Here is a 15,362-nt window from a genome sequence, read left to right as displayed (position 1 = left end):
ATGTTTATTCTGTAAAACCCTATGCAACTTTTTTCTTCTAATTAACTTGATATATATTTAATAAATGACAAGTATTAAACATATAATATATTACATAACTAACTTTGGTATTTTTTTTATTCTCAGTTTGCTACAGAAACTGGCTATTGGGTGAAATGTCCCTTTCCTACTGGACCATTTTCTGGTAATAGAAAACGTATTATATGGCACAAATACAGAAGTCACACATTTTGTTCATTGCATTCATTGACTTTTAAAACAGCCAGGCTGTGTGTGTTTTTTTTTTTTGGTCGGGAATGTTTAAAGTATTTTTAACCTTCTAGATACAAGTAAATATGTAATTCATAAGGTATACTTTCTGTTCTAATATTTGCAGCTTGGGATATGAAAACATATCTTATGCCTAATTCAATGGAAATCAAACTGACATCACCAACAAAGGCTAAGTTCTCTGTGTTTATTTGTAACCGGACAAACTTTAATTCATGTGAGCCCCTTCAAAAGTATACTTTGGTGTATGTGGTGAGTATACAGAAAGGCTGCAACACACATTAATGTATTTTCTTACTTAGATTCAAAGCAATACAGACCTTCCTACTGGTAAATATAACAAGGAATGTAAAATAGCACACACCAGAGACTAATAGAAAGAACAGCTCCTCTCAACCTCCTAGTTCCGGTATAACGGAATACTCCGGTACACAAGCAGGGATTGCAGTTCACCCCTCAAATACAAATTCAACCAAAGAGGAGCTGAGAAGCTGGTAATGTCTGCAGCAATAGTTCCTTTATTGGCTTACATAGTAAGATAACATCCGAAGAAAGGATACTAACGTGTTTCAGCAAAAAGCCTTCATTATTGCTATGATTACAGCTTTTTGCTGAAACGCGTTAGCCTCTTTTCGCTGGATTTGATCTATACGTGTTAGCCAATAAAGGAATTATCAACAAAGATGTTATCAAGTTGCTGGCCCCTCACTGATTGGATTTGTATTCGAGGGCTGAACACTGGAGGCTTGCATATAACATCATAAGGAATTTACTGACTGCAAAGATACATACTGCTTTAGTTTAACATTTTATGACCAGCTCCTGATTGATGTAGGCTTTACACTAGATTCGCATAGCTATGATTAAGGTTTTTTAGATTACACTAGTATGTATTTAGATAACTACTGGATAACTCCTGCAGGGATAGAAATAATTGCGTATGATGTAAACGTTTGAAAATTTCTTATAATAATGTAGTAACATTGTGGTAATGGATTTTTTTAAGCAAATTTTCCACATTTTATTGAGGTGAAATATAAATACCAGAACATATGACAGTGATATACACTGAGAGCAATTAATTAGGTTTGTTAAAAACTGTATGTATTGTCCTCAGGGTTATAAAAACACAAGGATCCTGCATTTCATTATTAATCATATACTGTGGGCTCATTTTACTAAGCTAGAGTTATTGTAACACCTCAACTTATTTGATCTCAACCTAAAATGATACTAAAGTCTCTATTTTTTTCTTTAAAAATAACATATATAGTATACTTACCTGCTCTGTGAAGTGATTTCACACAGAGCAGCCCAGATCCACCTCTTCTTGGGTCCCTCTTCGGGGCTCCTGGCCCCTCCCTCCTGTTAAATGCCCCCACAGCAAGCAGCTTGCTATGGGGGCACCCGAGCCAAGCTGCAGCTCTGTGTGTCCATACAGACATGGAGCCATGGTTTGGCCCCATCCCCTCTCTCTTCTTATTACCTCACTGACTTCGATTGACAGCAGCAGGAGCCAATGGCGCCGCTGCTGTGTCTCAGCCAATCCATAGAAGCCAAGCCATATAATGCATTAAGATAAAAAAAAAAAAAATCTGCTGGCTTTACAACCACTTTAAAGTGGTTGTAAAGGCAGATGTTTTTTTACCTCTATGCATTAAGGTAAAAAACCTTCTGTGTGTAGCAGCCTCCGCAGCCCACCCCTAACACTTACCTGAACACCCTCTCAATCCAGCCATGTCCATGAGAGCCTTGCCTCTCTTGGGACTTGCACTTCTGATTGGCTTTTGGCATCAACGAAAGCCACTGGCTATATATACAGTGGGGACAGAAAGTATTCAGACCCCCTTAAATTTTTCACTCTTTATTATATTGCAGCCATTTGCTAAAATCATTTATGTTCATTTTTTTTCCTCATTAATGTACATACAGCACCCCGTATTGATAGAAAAACACAGAATTTTTGACATTTTTGCAGGTTTATTAAAAAAGAAAACCTGAACTATCACATGGTCCTAAGTATTCAGACCCTTTGCTCAGTATTTAGTAGAAGCACCCTTTTGATCTAATACAGCTATGAGTCTTTTTGGGAAAGATGCAACAAGTTTTTCACACCTGGATTTGGGGATCCTCTGCCATTCCTCCTTGCAGATCCTCTCCAGTTCTGTCAGGTTGGATGGTAAATGTTGGTGGACAGCCATTTTTAGGTCTCTCCAGAGATGCTCAATTCGGTTCAAGTCAGGGCTCTGGCTAGGCCATTCAAGAACAGTCACGGAGTTGTTGTGAAGCCACTTCTTCGTTATTTTAGCTTTGTGCTTAGGGTCATTGTCTTGTTGGAAGGTAAACCTTCAGCCCAGTCTGAGGTCCTGAGCACTCTGAAGAAGGTTTTCATCCAGGATATCCCTGTACTTGGCCGCATTCATCTTTCCCTCTATTGCAACCAGTTGTCCTGTCCCTGCAGCTGAAAAACACCTCCACGGCATGATGCTGCTACCAACATGCTTCACTGTTGGGACTGTATTGGACAGGTGATGAGAAGTGCATGGTTTTCTCCATACATACCGCTTAGAATTAAGGCTAAAAAGTTCTATCTTGGTCTCATCAGACCAGAGAATCTTATTTCTCACCATCTTGGAGTCCTTCAGTTGTTTTTTTTTTAGCAAACTCCATGCGGACTTTCATGTGTCTTGCACTGAGGGGAGGCTTTCGTCGGGCCAATCTGCCATAAAGCCCCGTGTGGTGTAGGGCTGCAGTGATGGTTGACTTTTTACAACTTTCTCCCATCTCCCGACTGCATCTCTGGAGCTCAACCACAGTGATCTTTGGGTTCTTCGTTACCTCTCTCATCAAGGCTCTTCTCCACCAATAGCTCAGTTTGGCTGGACGGTCAGCTCTAGGAAGGGTTCTGGTCATCCCAAACGTCTTCCATTTAAGGATTATGGAGACCACTGTGCTCTTAGGAACCTTAAGTGCAGCAGACATTTTTTTGTAACCTTGGCCAGATCTGTGCCTTGCCACAATTCTGTCTCTGAGCTCCTCAGGCAGTTCCTTTGACCTCATGATTCTCATTTGCTCTGACATGCACTGTGAGCTGTAAGATCTTATATAGACAGGTGTGTGGCTTTCCTAATCAAGTCCAATTAGTATAATCAAACACAGCTGGAGTTAAATATATGAGTGTCACCAGGGGCGTAACTAGAAATAGTAGGGCCCCATAGCAAAATGTTGTATGGGGCCCCCCTGCAAACAGCCCCCCCACAGCTGCCCTAGTGTCAATGCAGCGTGAGCTGTGCCCAATACAGCGTGACCTGTGCCCAATACAGTGTGACCTGTGCCCCATACAGCATGACCTGTGCCCCATACAGCATGACCTGTGCCCCATGCAGCGTGACTTGTGCCCCATGCAGCGTGACTTGTGCCCCATGCAGTGTGACTTGTGCCCCATACAGCGGTACCTGTGCCCAATACAGCGTGACCTGTGCCCAATACAGAGTGACCTGTGCCCCATACAACGTGACCTGTGCCCAATGCAGCATGACCTGTGCCCCATGCAGCGTGACCTGTGCCCCATGCAGCGTGACCTGTGCCCCATGCAACGTGACCTGTGCCCAATGCAGCGTGACCTGTGCCCCATACAGTGTGACCTGTGCCCCATACAGCGTGACCTGTGCCCCATACAGCCTGGTCTGCCTGTGCCCCATACAGCATGACCTGTGCCCCATACAGCGTGACCTGTGCCCCATACAGCATGACCTGTGCCTCATACAGCATGACCTGTGCCCCATACAGCCTGGTCTGCCTGTGCCCCATACAGCCTCACCTATGCAGAAGAAGAGGCAGGCCACCCGGATCAGCAGAGAGCGGGATTGCCCGCTGTAATAGTTTTCATTTGAATTTGCCGTCTTCCTGGGGCTCATCGTCACATAACCCCACCTCTTGGCCCGACGCCTTTGATGACGTCACATGTCTCACATTGGATCGGCGTTCTGTCTATCAAAGGCGCCGGGCCAAGAGGTGGAGCTATGTGACGTGAGCCCCGGGAACACTGGAAGTTCTAATGAAAGCTCTTACATCGGGCAATTCAGCCAGGTGTGTGGCTTTCCTAATCAAGTCCAATAAGTATAATCAAACACAGCTGGACTCAAATGAAGGTGTAGAACCATCTCAAGGATGATCAGAAGAAATGGTCAGTGCCTGAGTTAAATATATGAGTGTCACAGTAAAGGGTCTGAATACTTAGGACAATGTGATATTTCTGTTTTTCTTTTTTAATAAAGCTGCAAAAATGTCAACAATTCTGTGTTTTTCCGTCAATATGGGGTGCTGTGTGTACATTAATGAGGAAAAAAATGAACTTAAATGATTTTAGCAAATGGCAGCAATATAACAAAGAGTGAAACATTTAACGGGGTCTGAATACTTTCCGTCCCCACTGTGTATATATATATATATATATATATATATATATATATATATATGACACTGACACTTGTAGAGCCCGCCCTCTGGGATGTCATCTTCTGATGGTATGTGTCCATAACAGAGCTCGTCTCTGGGGGGATTCCCCTTTCCTCAGCCTAACTAACCTACTCATGATCTGATTTAAACTAACAGCAGTGACTGAATACCTGTTAATTGATTGATGGGCAATCCTACTCAACTGATAGAAGTGGGCAGGATCGCTGCTCAAAAGGAGCAACATAATAGAAATATATAGCAGTATATAGCATAAATAAAACTAAAAAACAAGGTGAGCAAGCTCAACACACATTAAAAACAATAAAGTGTAAATAGATAATAGATAATAGATAATAATTTGTCAATTCCTAGGACACACCGATATTACCTCTCCCAGTTATCACCACCCTGAGGCTAATGGAACGCTCCCATTCGCTGTTTGCAATCAGGAACTTTCCGATCATGTGACCACCGTGAAAGCCAATCACAGCGGTCACATACCCATAAGCCCTGTCCCACCTCCTGACTTTCTAAACCCCTTAAAGGGCCAGCAAGTGCCAACTCTAAGGGGTTAAAATTTGAGCGGTATGAGGTAAAGAAGGTCTGGTATTTAGGAAATAACAGAACAAGAGAAAACTAGCTTTGTGAATTGAGCCTAATGTTTAACATGAAATGTAAAAGAAAGAGGAATGTTGTTTTCTCCATCTTCTGTGCTTTGTTTTATCTCATGTCACAAGGAAGCACTGGAGACTGTGACACTGAATATGTCCAGAGAGATTTGCGGCTCCAATATTTGCATCCAGGTAAGTTTGGAGCACTTAAAAAGAAGCACTAGTACACACAAATGACCTTATGATGCAGAATGTTTTTAGGACTTAATATGTACTGTGCATCATTGCATTTGAGTACTTCATTACATATACGGGGCTGGACATGGACCTGAGATAAATTGAGTTGATCCACTAACCCGAAGGCATTGGTGGGTGGATCAGATCCTTGACTCACACTTCCACTCTGCTTTGCATAGTCTGGGGCGAGGGCCTCAAAATACTGAGACAATGTCACAGGACACATGGCCTGCACCGGCTTAGCTCCTCCCCCCCAGCCCAGGCCATGCTGCTGGAGAAAAGAAAAAAAGATATGTGACCTCTACTAGGGATGTTTCGAAAGGGGTAATTAGTACCAACATTTTAAAGCAGTTTGCATGTTGATCAGTGGCTGCTAGTGTGCCCTATCATCTCGAGGCGGGAGCACTAACAAAGTTTAGAATCAATTAAATCATGTGTCAGCCCCCTATAGACTTCAATGGGGTTCGCTTCAAGGTTAATATTGGCTGAATTTTGAGCAAGATTTCCTAAACAGTTCCTGGATTAAACACCGCACTGTTTGATTATCGCTAATCACTGCTTTGCCTTAACTACGCTGATCAAATATTGATTGCTATTAAAAATAATTTTTAACCTGTGTATGATGGCATTTTCCACAAATTGTAAATGGTCATAATAAATTTCACCAACATTAGAACAATTTGTTATTTTATATGAATTTTAGCAGTGTAGCAGAATAAAATAAAAAATGTTAGTTGGCAAAAAAGTACAAAGTTGGATTGGAGTATATACAGTATCTCACAAAAGTGAGTACACCCCTCACATTTTTGTAAATATTTTATTTTATCTTTTCATGTAACACTGAAGAAATGACACTTTGCTACATTGTAAAGTAGGGAGTGTACAGCTTGTATAACAAGTTATTTTGAGGGGACAGCAAATTTACACTAACACACAGCCATTAATGTCTAAACCGCTGGCAACAAAAAGGAGTACACCCCTAAGTGAAAATGTCCAAATTGGGCCCAAAGTGTCAATATTTTGTGTGGCCACCATTATTTTCCAGCACTGCTTTAACCCTCTTGGGCATGGAGTTCACCATAGCTTCATAGGTTGCCACTGGAGTCCTCTTCCACTCCTCCATGACGACATCACTGAGCTGGTGGATGTTAGAGACCTTGCGCTCCTCCACCTTCTGTTTGAGGATGCCCCACAGATGCTCAATAGGGTTTAGATCCGGAGACATGCTTTGCCAGTCCATCATCTTTACCCTCTGCTTCAGTATGTCACAGTACATGTTGGCATTCATGGTTCCCTCAATGAACTGTAGCTCCCCAGTGCTGGCAGCACTCATGCAGTGCCAGACCATGACACTACCACCACCATGATTGACTGTAGGCAAGACACACTTGTCTTTGTACTCCTCACCTGGTTGCCACCACACACGCTTGACACCATCTGAACCAAATAAGTTTATCTTGGTCTCATCAGACCACAGCACATGGTTTCAGTAATCCATGTCCTTAGTCTGCTTGTCTTCAGCAAACTGTTTGTGGGCTTTCTTGTACATCATCTATAGAAGAGGCTTCTTTCTAGGATGACAGCCATGCAGACCAATTTGATGCAGTGTGCGGCGTATGATCTGAGCACTGACTGGCTGACCCCCCACCCCTTCAACCTCTGAAGCAATGCTGGCAGCACCCATACAAATGCTCATTTCCCAAAGACAACCTCTGGATAGGACACTGAGCACGTGCACTCAACTTCTTTGGTCAACTTTGGCGAGGCCTGTTCTGAGTGGAACCTGTCCTGTTAAAGCACTGTATGGTGTTGGTCACCATGCTGCAGCTCAGTTTCAGGGTCTTGGCAATCTTCTTATAGCCTAGGCCATCTTTATGTAGAGCAACAATTCTTTTTTCAGATCCTCAGAGAGTTCTTTGCCATGAGGTACCATGTTAAACTTCCAGTGACCAGAATGAGAGATTGAGAGTGATAACACCAAATTTAACACACCTGCTCCCCATTCACACCTGAGACCTTGTAACGCTAACAAGTCACATGACATCGGGGAGTGAAAATGTCTAATTGGGCCTAATTTGGACATTTTCACTTAGGGGTGTACTCACTTTTGTTGCCAGCGGTTTAGACATTAATGGCTGTGTGTTGAGTTATTTTGAGGGGACAGCAAATTTACACTGTTATGCAAGCTGTACACTCACTACTTTACATTGTAGCAACGTGTAATTTCTTCAGTGTTGTCACATGAAAAGATGTAATAAAATATTTAAAAAATGTGAGGGGTGTACTCACTTTTGTCAGATACTGTATATTTAGCCATGTGTATGTCTGTACACATTACTAGATAATAGCTTAAATAAAAAAAATAACTACATTAAAGTTGTGGTTGGGTACACCTCATAAAATGCATTCATACAACATGGATACCAGAGATCTAAATAATTACAGATATTATCTTAATCTTCATAACACAATCTTTGGATTTTGAAAACATTAATGGCATAATGTATGCAAAATGTCAGTTAAAGTAAAACCATGTTAGGCGGGGTCCAGTTTCATATACAGTATCTCACAAAAGTGAGTACACCCCTCACATTTTTGTAAATATTTTATTATATCTTTTCATGTGACAACACTTTTACAATGTAAAGTATTGAGTGTACACCTTGTATAACAGTGTCAATTTGCTGTCCCCTCAAAATAATTCAACACACAGCCATTAATGTCTAAACCACTGGGAACAAAAGTGAGTTCACCCCTATATGAAAATGTCCACATTGGGCCCAAAGTGTCAATATTTTGTCTGGCCACCATTATTTTCCAGAACTGCCTTAACCCTCTTGGGCATGGAGTTCACCAGAGCTTCACAAGCTGCCAATGGAGTCCTCTTCCACTCCTCCATGACGACATCACAGAGTTGGTGGATGTTAGAGACCTTGCGCTCCTCCACCTTCCATTTGAGGATGCCCCACAGATGCTCAATAAGGTTTAGGTCTGGAAACATGCTTGGCCAGTCCATCACCTTTACCCTCAGCTTCTTTAGCAAGGCAGTGGTCCTCTTGCAGGTATGTTTTGGGTTATTATGTTGGAATACTGCTCTGCGGCCCAGTCTCCGAAGGGACGGGATCATGCTCTGCTGCAGTATGTCACAGTCCATGTTGGCATTCATGGTTCCCTCAATGAACTGTAGCTCCCCAGTGCTGGCAGCACTCATGCAACCCCAGACCAATACACTCCCACCACCATGCTTAACTGTAGGCAAGACACACTTGTCTTTGTACTCCTCACCTAGTTGCCGCCACACACACTTGACACCATCTGAACCAAATAAGTTTATCTTGGTCTCATCTAACCACAGGACATCATTCCAGTAAACAAAAAGAGAAATGGTAGTTGCGCTGTGATAAAAGGGAAAGGGAGTGGGATGTGGAAGGGACTAAGTGTAAAGTGAATGTGCTAGAGAGGTGAAAACAGCCCAAATGGGGCCACAGATACACTAAAGAGGAGATACCGATATACAGAATGATAAACTCAAATGTAGCATGTATAGTGTATAATGAATGTGGCAACTGTGTGGCATAAAACAAATATCTCAAAAAATATCAAAAAACATATAAAAAAATAATGGATAAAATTGAACAAACTTAAGTGAAACACTCAAGAAAACGTCCAAATGATCTAGTCACAAAACTAGCACAAATTGGCTGACATAGATTGAAAGGCCTGTTCATGTTAAACCGATGTATGGTCTTGGCCACCGTGCTGCAGCTCAGTTTTAGGGTCTTGGCAATCTTCTTAAAGACTAGGCCATCTTTATGTAGAGCAACAATTCTTTTTTTCAGATCCTTAGAGAGTTCTTTGCCATGAGGTGCCATGTTAAACTTCCAGTGACCAGTATGAGAGAGTGAGAGTGATAACACCACATTTAAAACACCTGCTCCCCATTTAAACCTGAGACCTTGTAACACTAACGAGTCACATGACACAGAGAAGGGAAAATGGCTAATTGGGACCAATTTGGACATTTTCACGTAGGGGTGTACTCACTTTTGTTGCCAGCGGTTTAGACATTAATGGCTGTGTGTTGAGTTTTTTTGAGGGGACAGCAAATTTACACTTTTATACAAGCTGTACACTCACTACTTTACATTGTAGCAAAGTGTAATTTCTTCAGTGTTGTCACATGAAAAGATATAATAAAATATTTATAAAAATGTGAGGGGTGTACTCACTTTTGTGAGTAAGGCCCCTTTCAAATGGGCTTGTCCGTGTACAATCTCCATTTTGCTCAACAGGGATTGCTCCGCTGATCCCCGCTGAGCAGGCGGATGACAGGCCTATCTCTGCTCACTGTGGAGATGGACCTGTCAAAGCCCTGCTGTTCTCTATGGAGTTCGAATTAAAACGGCCTGTCTGTCCATTTTCATCCGATCCTATCAGATCATATTCTCTGAGGGATGGAAAATAGGGTTTCCATCCGTTTGGATCTCACGGACAGGATCGCATAGCGGCGGATGTCAGCGGACATGTCACCGCTGACATCCGCCGCTCCATAGAGGTAAATGGAGCATCCTATCAGGTCCGCCTGAAAATTGACAGACGGACCCAATCGGAAAGCCCCTGTGAAGGGGGCCATACTGTATTTGTCATACCTGCTGTTTATATTCTGGTTTAAAGCTTCCCATTCCAGCTAGACATGCTGTAGCTCTGCCCATCTCACTGAGATGAAATAACTGATATCAACTTTGCCTGGTCATAAATAGGCAATTGCTTCTATAAGAACAGTGTTGAACATCTGCCTGTCCTTGAATCCATTTCTGCCGCGATCTGTAATGATAAAATGAAAAAAGAATAAAGCAAAAAATGGCACTTTCAAGGTGCTTATGATCTCAGAAATGAACACAAACCCAAACTTAAATTAAAATACTATGTTTTATTCCATTAAGCAGGTTAAAAACAGATCAAGATTAACATTTTTATCTTTTTTGCTTCATTTTTACTTTATTCTTTTTACATTTAATACTCACTCATAGCCCATTTGCATTTGGTTAAATGTTAAAATACATTTTCTTTGGTATAGTAGGTAACTAAACTTTAAACGTTCAGCTTAAGATACTATTAGAATTTATGGTGCCTTTGGGAGAGTAATTAACAGTTTGGTTTTTACATTTTTATCTCCCCATAGCAATTTTATTTAAAAATGGATCATGTTACCCTTTGCTTGTATTGCCTACTGTTATGTAGTGTTACATAAAATGAAATATATACTTTTATACAGCATATATTTTGACAGTGTTGTGCACTGCCATAGTGTGAAAAGGGTTTTCTATCACACAGGATTCTCATTCAGGCAGGTTAAGGGATCCAGGGTGCTTGTGTCCTTCAAAGTAAACTGGCTTTTCAGTTTCCTCATCAGTTAGTAAATCCTGGTTTGGGATCAAGCTTGTGAGTGAAGATTGTCTGGAGTATATATACAAGGGCCTAAAGTGTAAGGCCAGAGCAGTAGTGCTGCATGTCTGATATGCATTGTTCATTTAAGGTCACTTTGCAGTAAAGCAAGGAAGCTTAAAAACCTCTGTAGTTGTCAGAAACCATTAATCAGACCGAGACAGAAGTGCAGTTAAAATCACACTTGTTTAATAAAAATAATAGTAAAAGGTAAACAGAGCAACGTAGTTAAATCTTAGCCAGAGTTCGGTAACGGAACAGATAGTCAGACAAGCCAGGACGTCAGGTAGCCAGAGCTCAGCGTACTACAGGACAGGACAGGAAATCAGGAAACCAGAGAATCAGTGTAGTGGAACAGCTAGCAGGATCAGGAACCAGAAGGGACATCAGCCAAGCAAGTCTTCAACAGGCACACAGGAGAGTGTCTCTGGATGTGTTGACCAAGGCGAAGGCAGAGAGGAACTCAACTGAAGAGCTTAAGTAACCAGCAGGACTGACGAACAGGAAATCATCATCAGGTGAGTCACTGTGGAAAAGATTGGAGCTGGCAATTAACCGACAGCTGAGCGACCTGCTCTGAGAAGGAAGGGCTGAGCCTAGCCCTGACAGTACCCCCTCCTCCTCGGAGGACAACCAGGTTTGAGGGGACAAAAGTCTATGGAAAGCAATGAGGAGAGACAGGGGCATGTACATCCGAGGATGAGACCCAAGAGTGTTCCTCCGGACCATACTCTTTCTAATGCACCAGGTACTGTATACGCGCACGGAATCAACATTGCAGACCAAAGGTTTTAATAAGGAGACATGGAATACATTTGAGATAGGCATGTTAGAAGGAAGGTCTAAAGCGTAAGCCACTGGGTTAATCCTGCGGAGAATACGGAAAGGCTCAATAAACCGAGGTGCCAACTTCAATGAGGGAACATGGAGTTGGAGGTTGTGAGATGACAGCCGGACCCTGTCCCCAACCTGGTAAGAAGGCGCAGGCAGGCGTCTGCGGTCAGCAAAGCCTCCTGAACTTGTGCCCAAGTGGAACAAAGACCACGGAGATGCTCCTCTAATGCAGGGATGCTCTGCAGAAAAAATGAGTCAGGCAACATGGAAGGTTGGAAACCATAGTTTGCCATAAACGGGGACAATCAGGAAGCAGAATTCAAAGCACTATTATGAGCAAACTTCGCCCAAGGTAAGAGGTCTGACCAGTTGTTATGATGGTCAGAAATATAGCAATGTAGAAACTGCTCCAAGGACTGGTTGGCTCATTCTGCTGCCCCATTAGACTGCAGGTGATACACAGAGGAGAAAGAAAGCTGAATTCCCAACTGTGCACAAAAGGCTCACCAGAACCGGGACACAAACTGATTACCCCTATCCGAGACAATCACCATGGGTAGCCCATGTAAGCGAAAGATCTCCCGAGCATAAATGTTAGCCAGTTCCTTAGATGTGGGCAACTTCTTAAGTGGAATACAATGAGACATCTTCGAGAACCGATCAACCACCATAAGGATAACTGTGTTGCCCTGAGAGTTGGCTAACTCCACAATGAAATCCATGGTTATGGGTTGTAGGAGGCCCACTGGAAGGTGTCATACTCTGAGCACACACAGAACAAGCAGCTACAAAGGTGGCTACATCAGCATGTAGACTAGGCCACCAGAATTGTTGGGAAATGACCCAAAAGAGTTGATTCTTCCCAGGGTGGCCAGCAGCCTTGGGAGAATGGGAAGTCTGGAGCATGGCAGTACGGAGATTCTCAAGGACAAAGCAGCGGTCACAAGGTTTCTCAGGAGGAGCATGGACCTGAGCGGCAAGAATTTTGTCACCCAAAGGAGAAGTGAGACTGGTGCGAACCATAGCCAGAATACGATCAGGAGGAGTCACAGGAACCGATTCCATCTTGGAAGTGGAGGAAAATTGTCGCAACAAAGCGTCAGCCCTTACATTCTTAGAACCAGGTAAGAATGAGGCAATGTAATTGAAACTTGACAAGAAAAGAGCCCATCGTGCCCTTCTGGGAGAGAGCTGTTTAGCCTCAGACAAGAATGTGAGATTCTTATGGTCAGTAAGAATGAGAACCAACACAGTGGTACCTTCGAGGAGATGCCTCCATTCTTTAAGGGCCAAAATGATCGCTAACAACTCTCTGTCCCCAATCTCGTAATTGCATTCTGCAGGTAACAATTTCTTGGAAAAGTAACCACAAGGATGCATAGCACTCTCAGAGGTAGGACGTTGAGACAGAAGGGTGACAACTCCAGTCTCAGAAGCATCAACCTCAAGAGTAAAGGGTAACGTCAGATCAGGATGTGCCAACACAGGAGCAGAAAAAAAGGCAGCCTTGAGACTCTCAAAAGCCTTAATGGGCTCCGGAGACCAACTCTGTGGGTTATCGTCCTTTCTGGTCATATCAGTCAGGGGCTTGACCAGAGACGAGAAGTTACGAATAAATTTTCAATAATAATTGGCAAAGCCAAGAAAATGTTGCAGAGGACGTATACCCACGGGCCACTGTAGGACTGCTGAAAGTTTCTCTGGGTCCATCGAAAAACCGGCAGTGGAAATGACACGATGGAACTCTTCTTCTCCAATTTACAATAGAGATTGTTCTCTCTCAGCTTCTGAAGCACACGACAGACATCTGTGTGGTGGCTCACTAGGGAATTGGAAAAAATGAGAATATTGTCGAGATTAACCACCACACATAGCTGCAACAAATCTCGGAGGACATTGTTGATAAATTCCTGGAAAACTGCCGGAGCGTTGCAAAGGCCAAATGGCATTACGAGGTACTCTTAATGGCCTGTTCTGGTATAAAACACAGTTTTCCATTCATCGCCCTCCTTGATCCTCACCAGATTGTATGCTCCTCTCAAATTCAGCTTCGTGAAAACCGTTGCTCCCTTGAAGCGGTCAAATAACTCCATAATCAATGGAATTAGATAAGCATTCTTAATCGTGAAACGATTGAGACACCTTTAATCAATACAAGGTCTCAGTTCACCACTCCTCTTCTTCACAAAGAAGAAACCAGCACCAGCAGGAGACAAGGCCTTGCGGATGAATCCTCGAGAAAGTGCATCTGCAACATACTCCTCCATGGCCTTATCCTCTGAGACCGACTGAGGGCAAACCCGGCCATGAGGGGGTATGGCACCAGGTTGAAGGTCAATTGTGCAATCATATGACCGGTGTGGAAGCAAACTACCTTTGCCGAAGACATCACTAAAATCGCGGTACTCCTCCGGCAGGGAGGAGAGTAAAGAGGCGCATAAGATCTTAGCCATATTCTGGAAACATGTCTTGTTGCATTGTGGCAATCAGGAGAGAACCTCAGCATGAAGCCAATCAAAAGAGGGATTGTGCCTCTGTAACCAAGGTTACTGTGTACTGTGTGCACACGTGTACATTCCAATATCCCCTTCTATACCAGCTACACACCATATATTCTGATCTGTATACTGTAGGCGCATATATCGTCATATGTCCCTTGTCATCTATGCAAGTCATTAGGTCTGATTGCCTGATGTTTCAGGTAAGGGGGGGTTGGTAGTCGGCTTAGCTACACTGTCACAGTTATTTCTTGCAATGCAGGCGATTTGTCATAGCATCCTGTCTCAGCGTGTTCAGTCTCAGCGTTTTCAGTCTCAGCGTTTTCAGTCCCAACGTTTCAGTCTCAGCATTTCTGTCATAGCGTTCTGTCATAGCGTTTCTGCCCCAGCATTTCTGCCTCAGCGCTCAGTCTAATGCCCCGTACACACGGTCGGACATTGATCGGACATTCCGACAACAAAATCCTAGGATTTTTTCCGACGGATGTTGGCTCAAACTTGTCTTGCATACACACGGTCACACAAAGTTGTCGGAAAATCCGATCATTCTGAACGCGGTGACGTAAAACACGTACGTCGGGACTATAAACGGGGCAGTAGCCAATAGCTTTCATCTCTTTATTTATTCTGAGCATGAGTGGCACTTTGTGCGTCGGATTTGTGTACACACGATCGGAAATTCCGACAACGGATTTTGTTGTCGGAAAATTTTATAGCCTGCTCTCAAACTTTGTGTGTCGGAAAATCCAATGGAAAATGTGTGATGGAGCCTACACACGGTCGGAATTTCCGACAACAAGGTCCTATCACACATTCGTGTGTACGGGGCACAAGTGTTTCTGTCATAGCGTTTCTGTCACAGCGTTTCCATCATAGCGTTTCTGCCTCAGCGTTCAGTCTCAGCATTTCTGTCATAGCATTCTGTCATAGCGTTTCTGCCCCAGCATTTCTGCCCCAGAGTTCAGTCTCAGCTTTTCTGCCATAGCGTTTTCTGTCATAGCGTTTCTGC

General features: G+C 43.1%; 1 protein-coding gene across 2 annotated transcripts in view; it reads left to right on the top strand.

Annotated features, from left to right (window-relative positions):
• IL17REL (interleukin 17 receptor E like) overlaps positions 1 to 15,362 on the top strand; it is a 190,558-nt gene that overhangs the window by 121,764 nt on the left and 53,432 nt on the right. The window contains exons 12-14 of one of the 2 annotated variants that reach the window (XM_073619732.1): positions 127 to 184; positions 377 to 522; positions 5,466 to 5,531. In XM_073619732.1, coding sequence (XP_073475833.1) covers positions 127 to 184; positions 377 to 522; positions 5,466 to 5,531 — 270 coding nt within the window. The remainder of the gene's footprint in view (positions 1 to 126; positions 185 to 376; positions 523 to 5,465; positions 5,532 to 15,362) is intronic. The other variant, XM_073619733.1, reaches the window with a different exon arrangement.

Source organism: Aquarana catesbeiana, linkage group LG03 (assembly GCF_042186555.1).
Source record: "Aquarana catesbeiana isolate 2022-GZ linkage group LG03, ASM4218655v1, whole genome shotgun sequence".
Taxonomy (NCBI): Eukaryota; Metazoa; Chordata; class Amphibia; order Anura; family Ranidae; genus Aquarana; species Aquarana catesbeiana.
The sequence above is the reverse complement of the archived record's forward strand: the minus strand, read 5'-3'. Positions and strand labels throughout refer to the sequence as shown.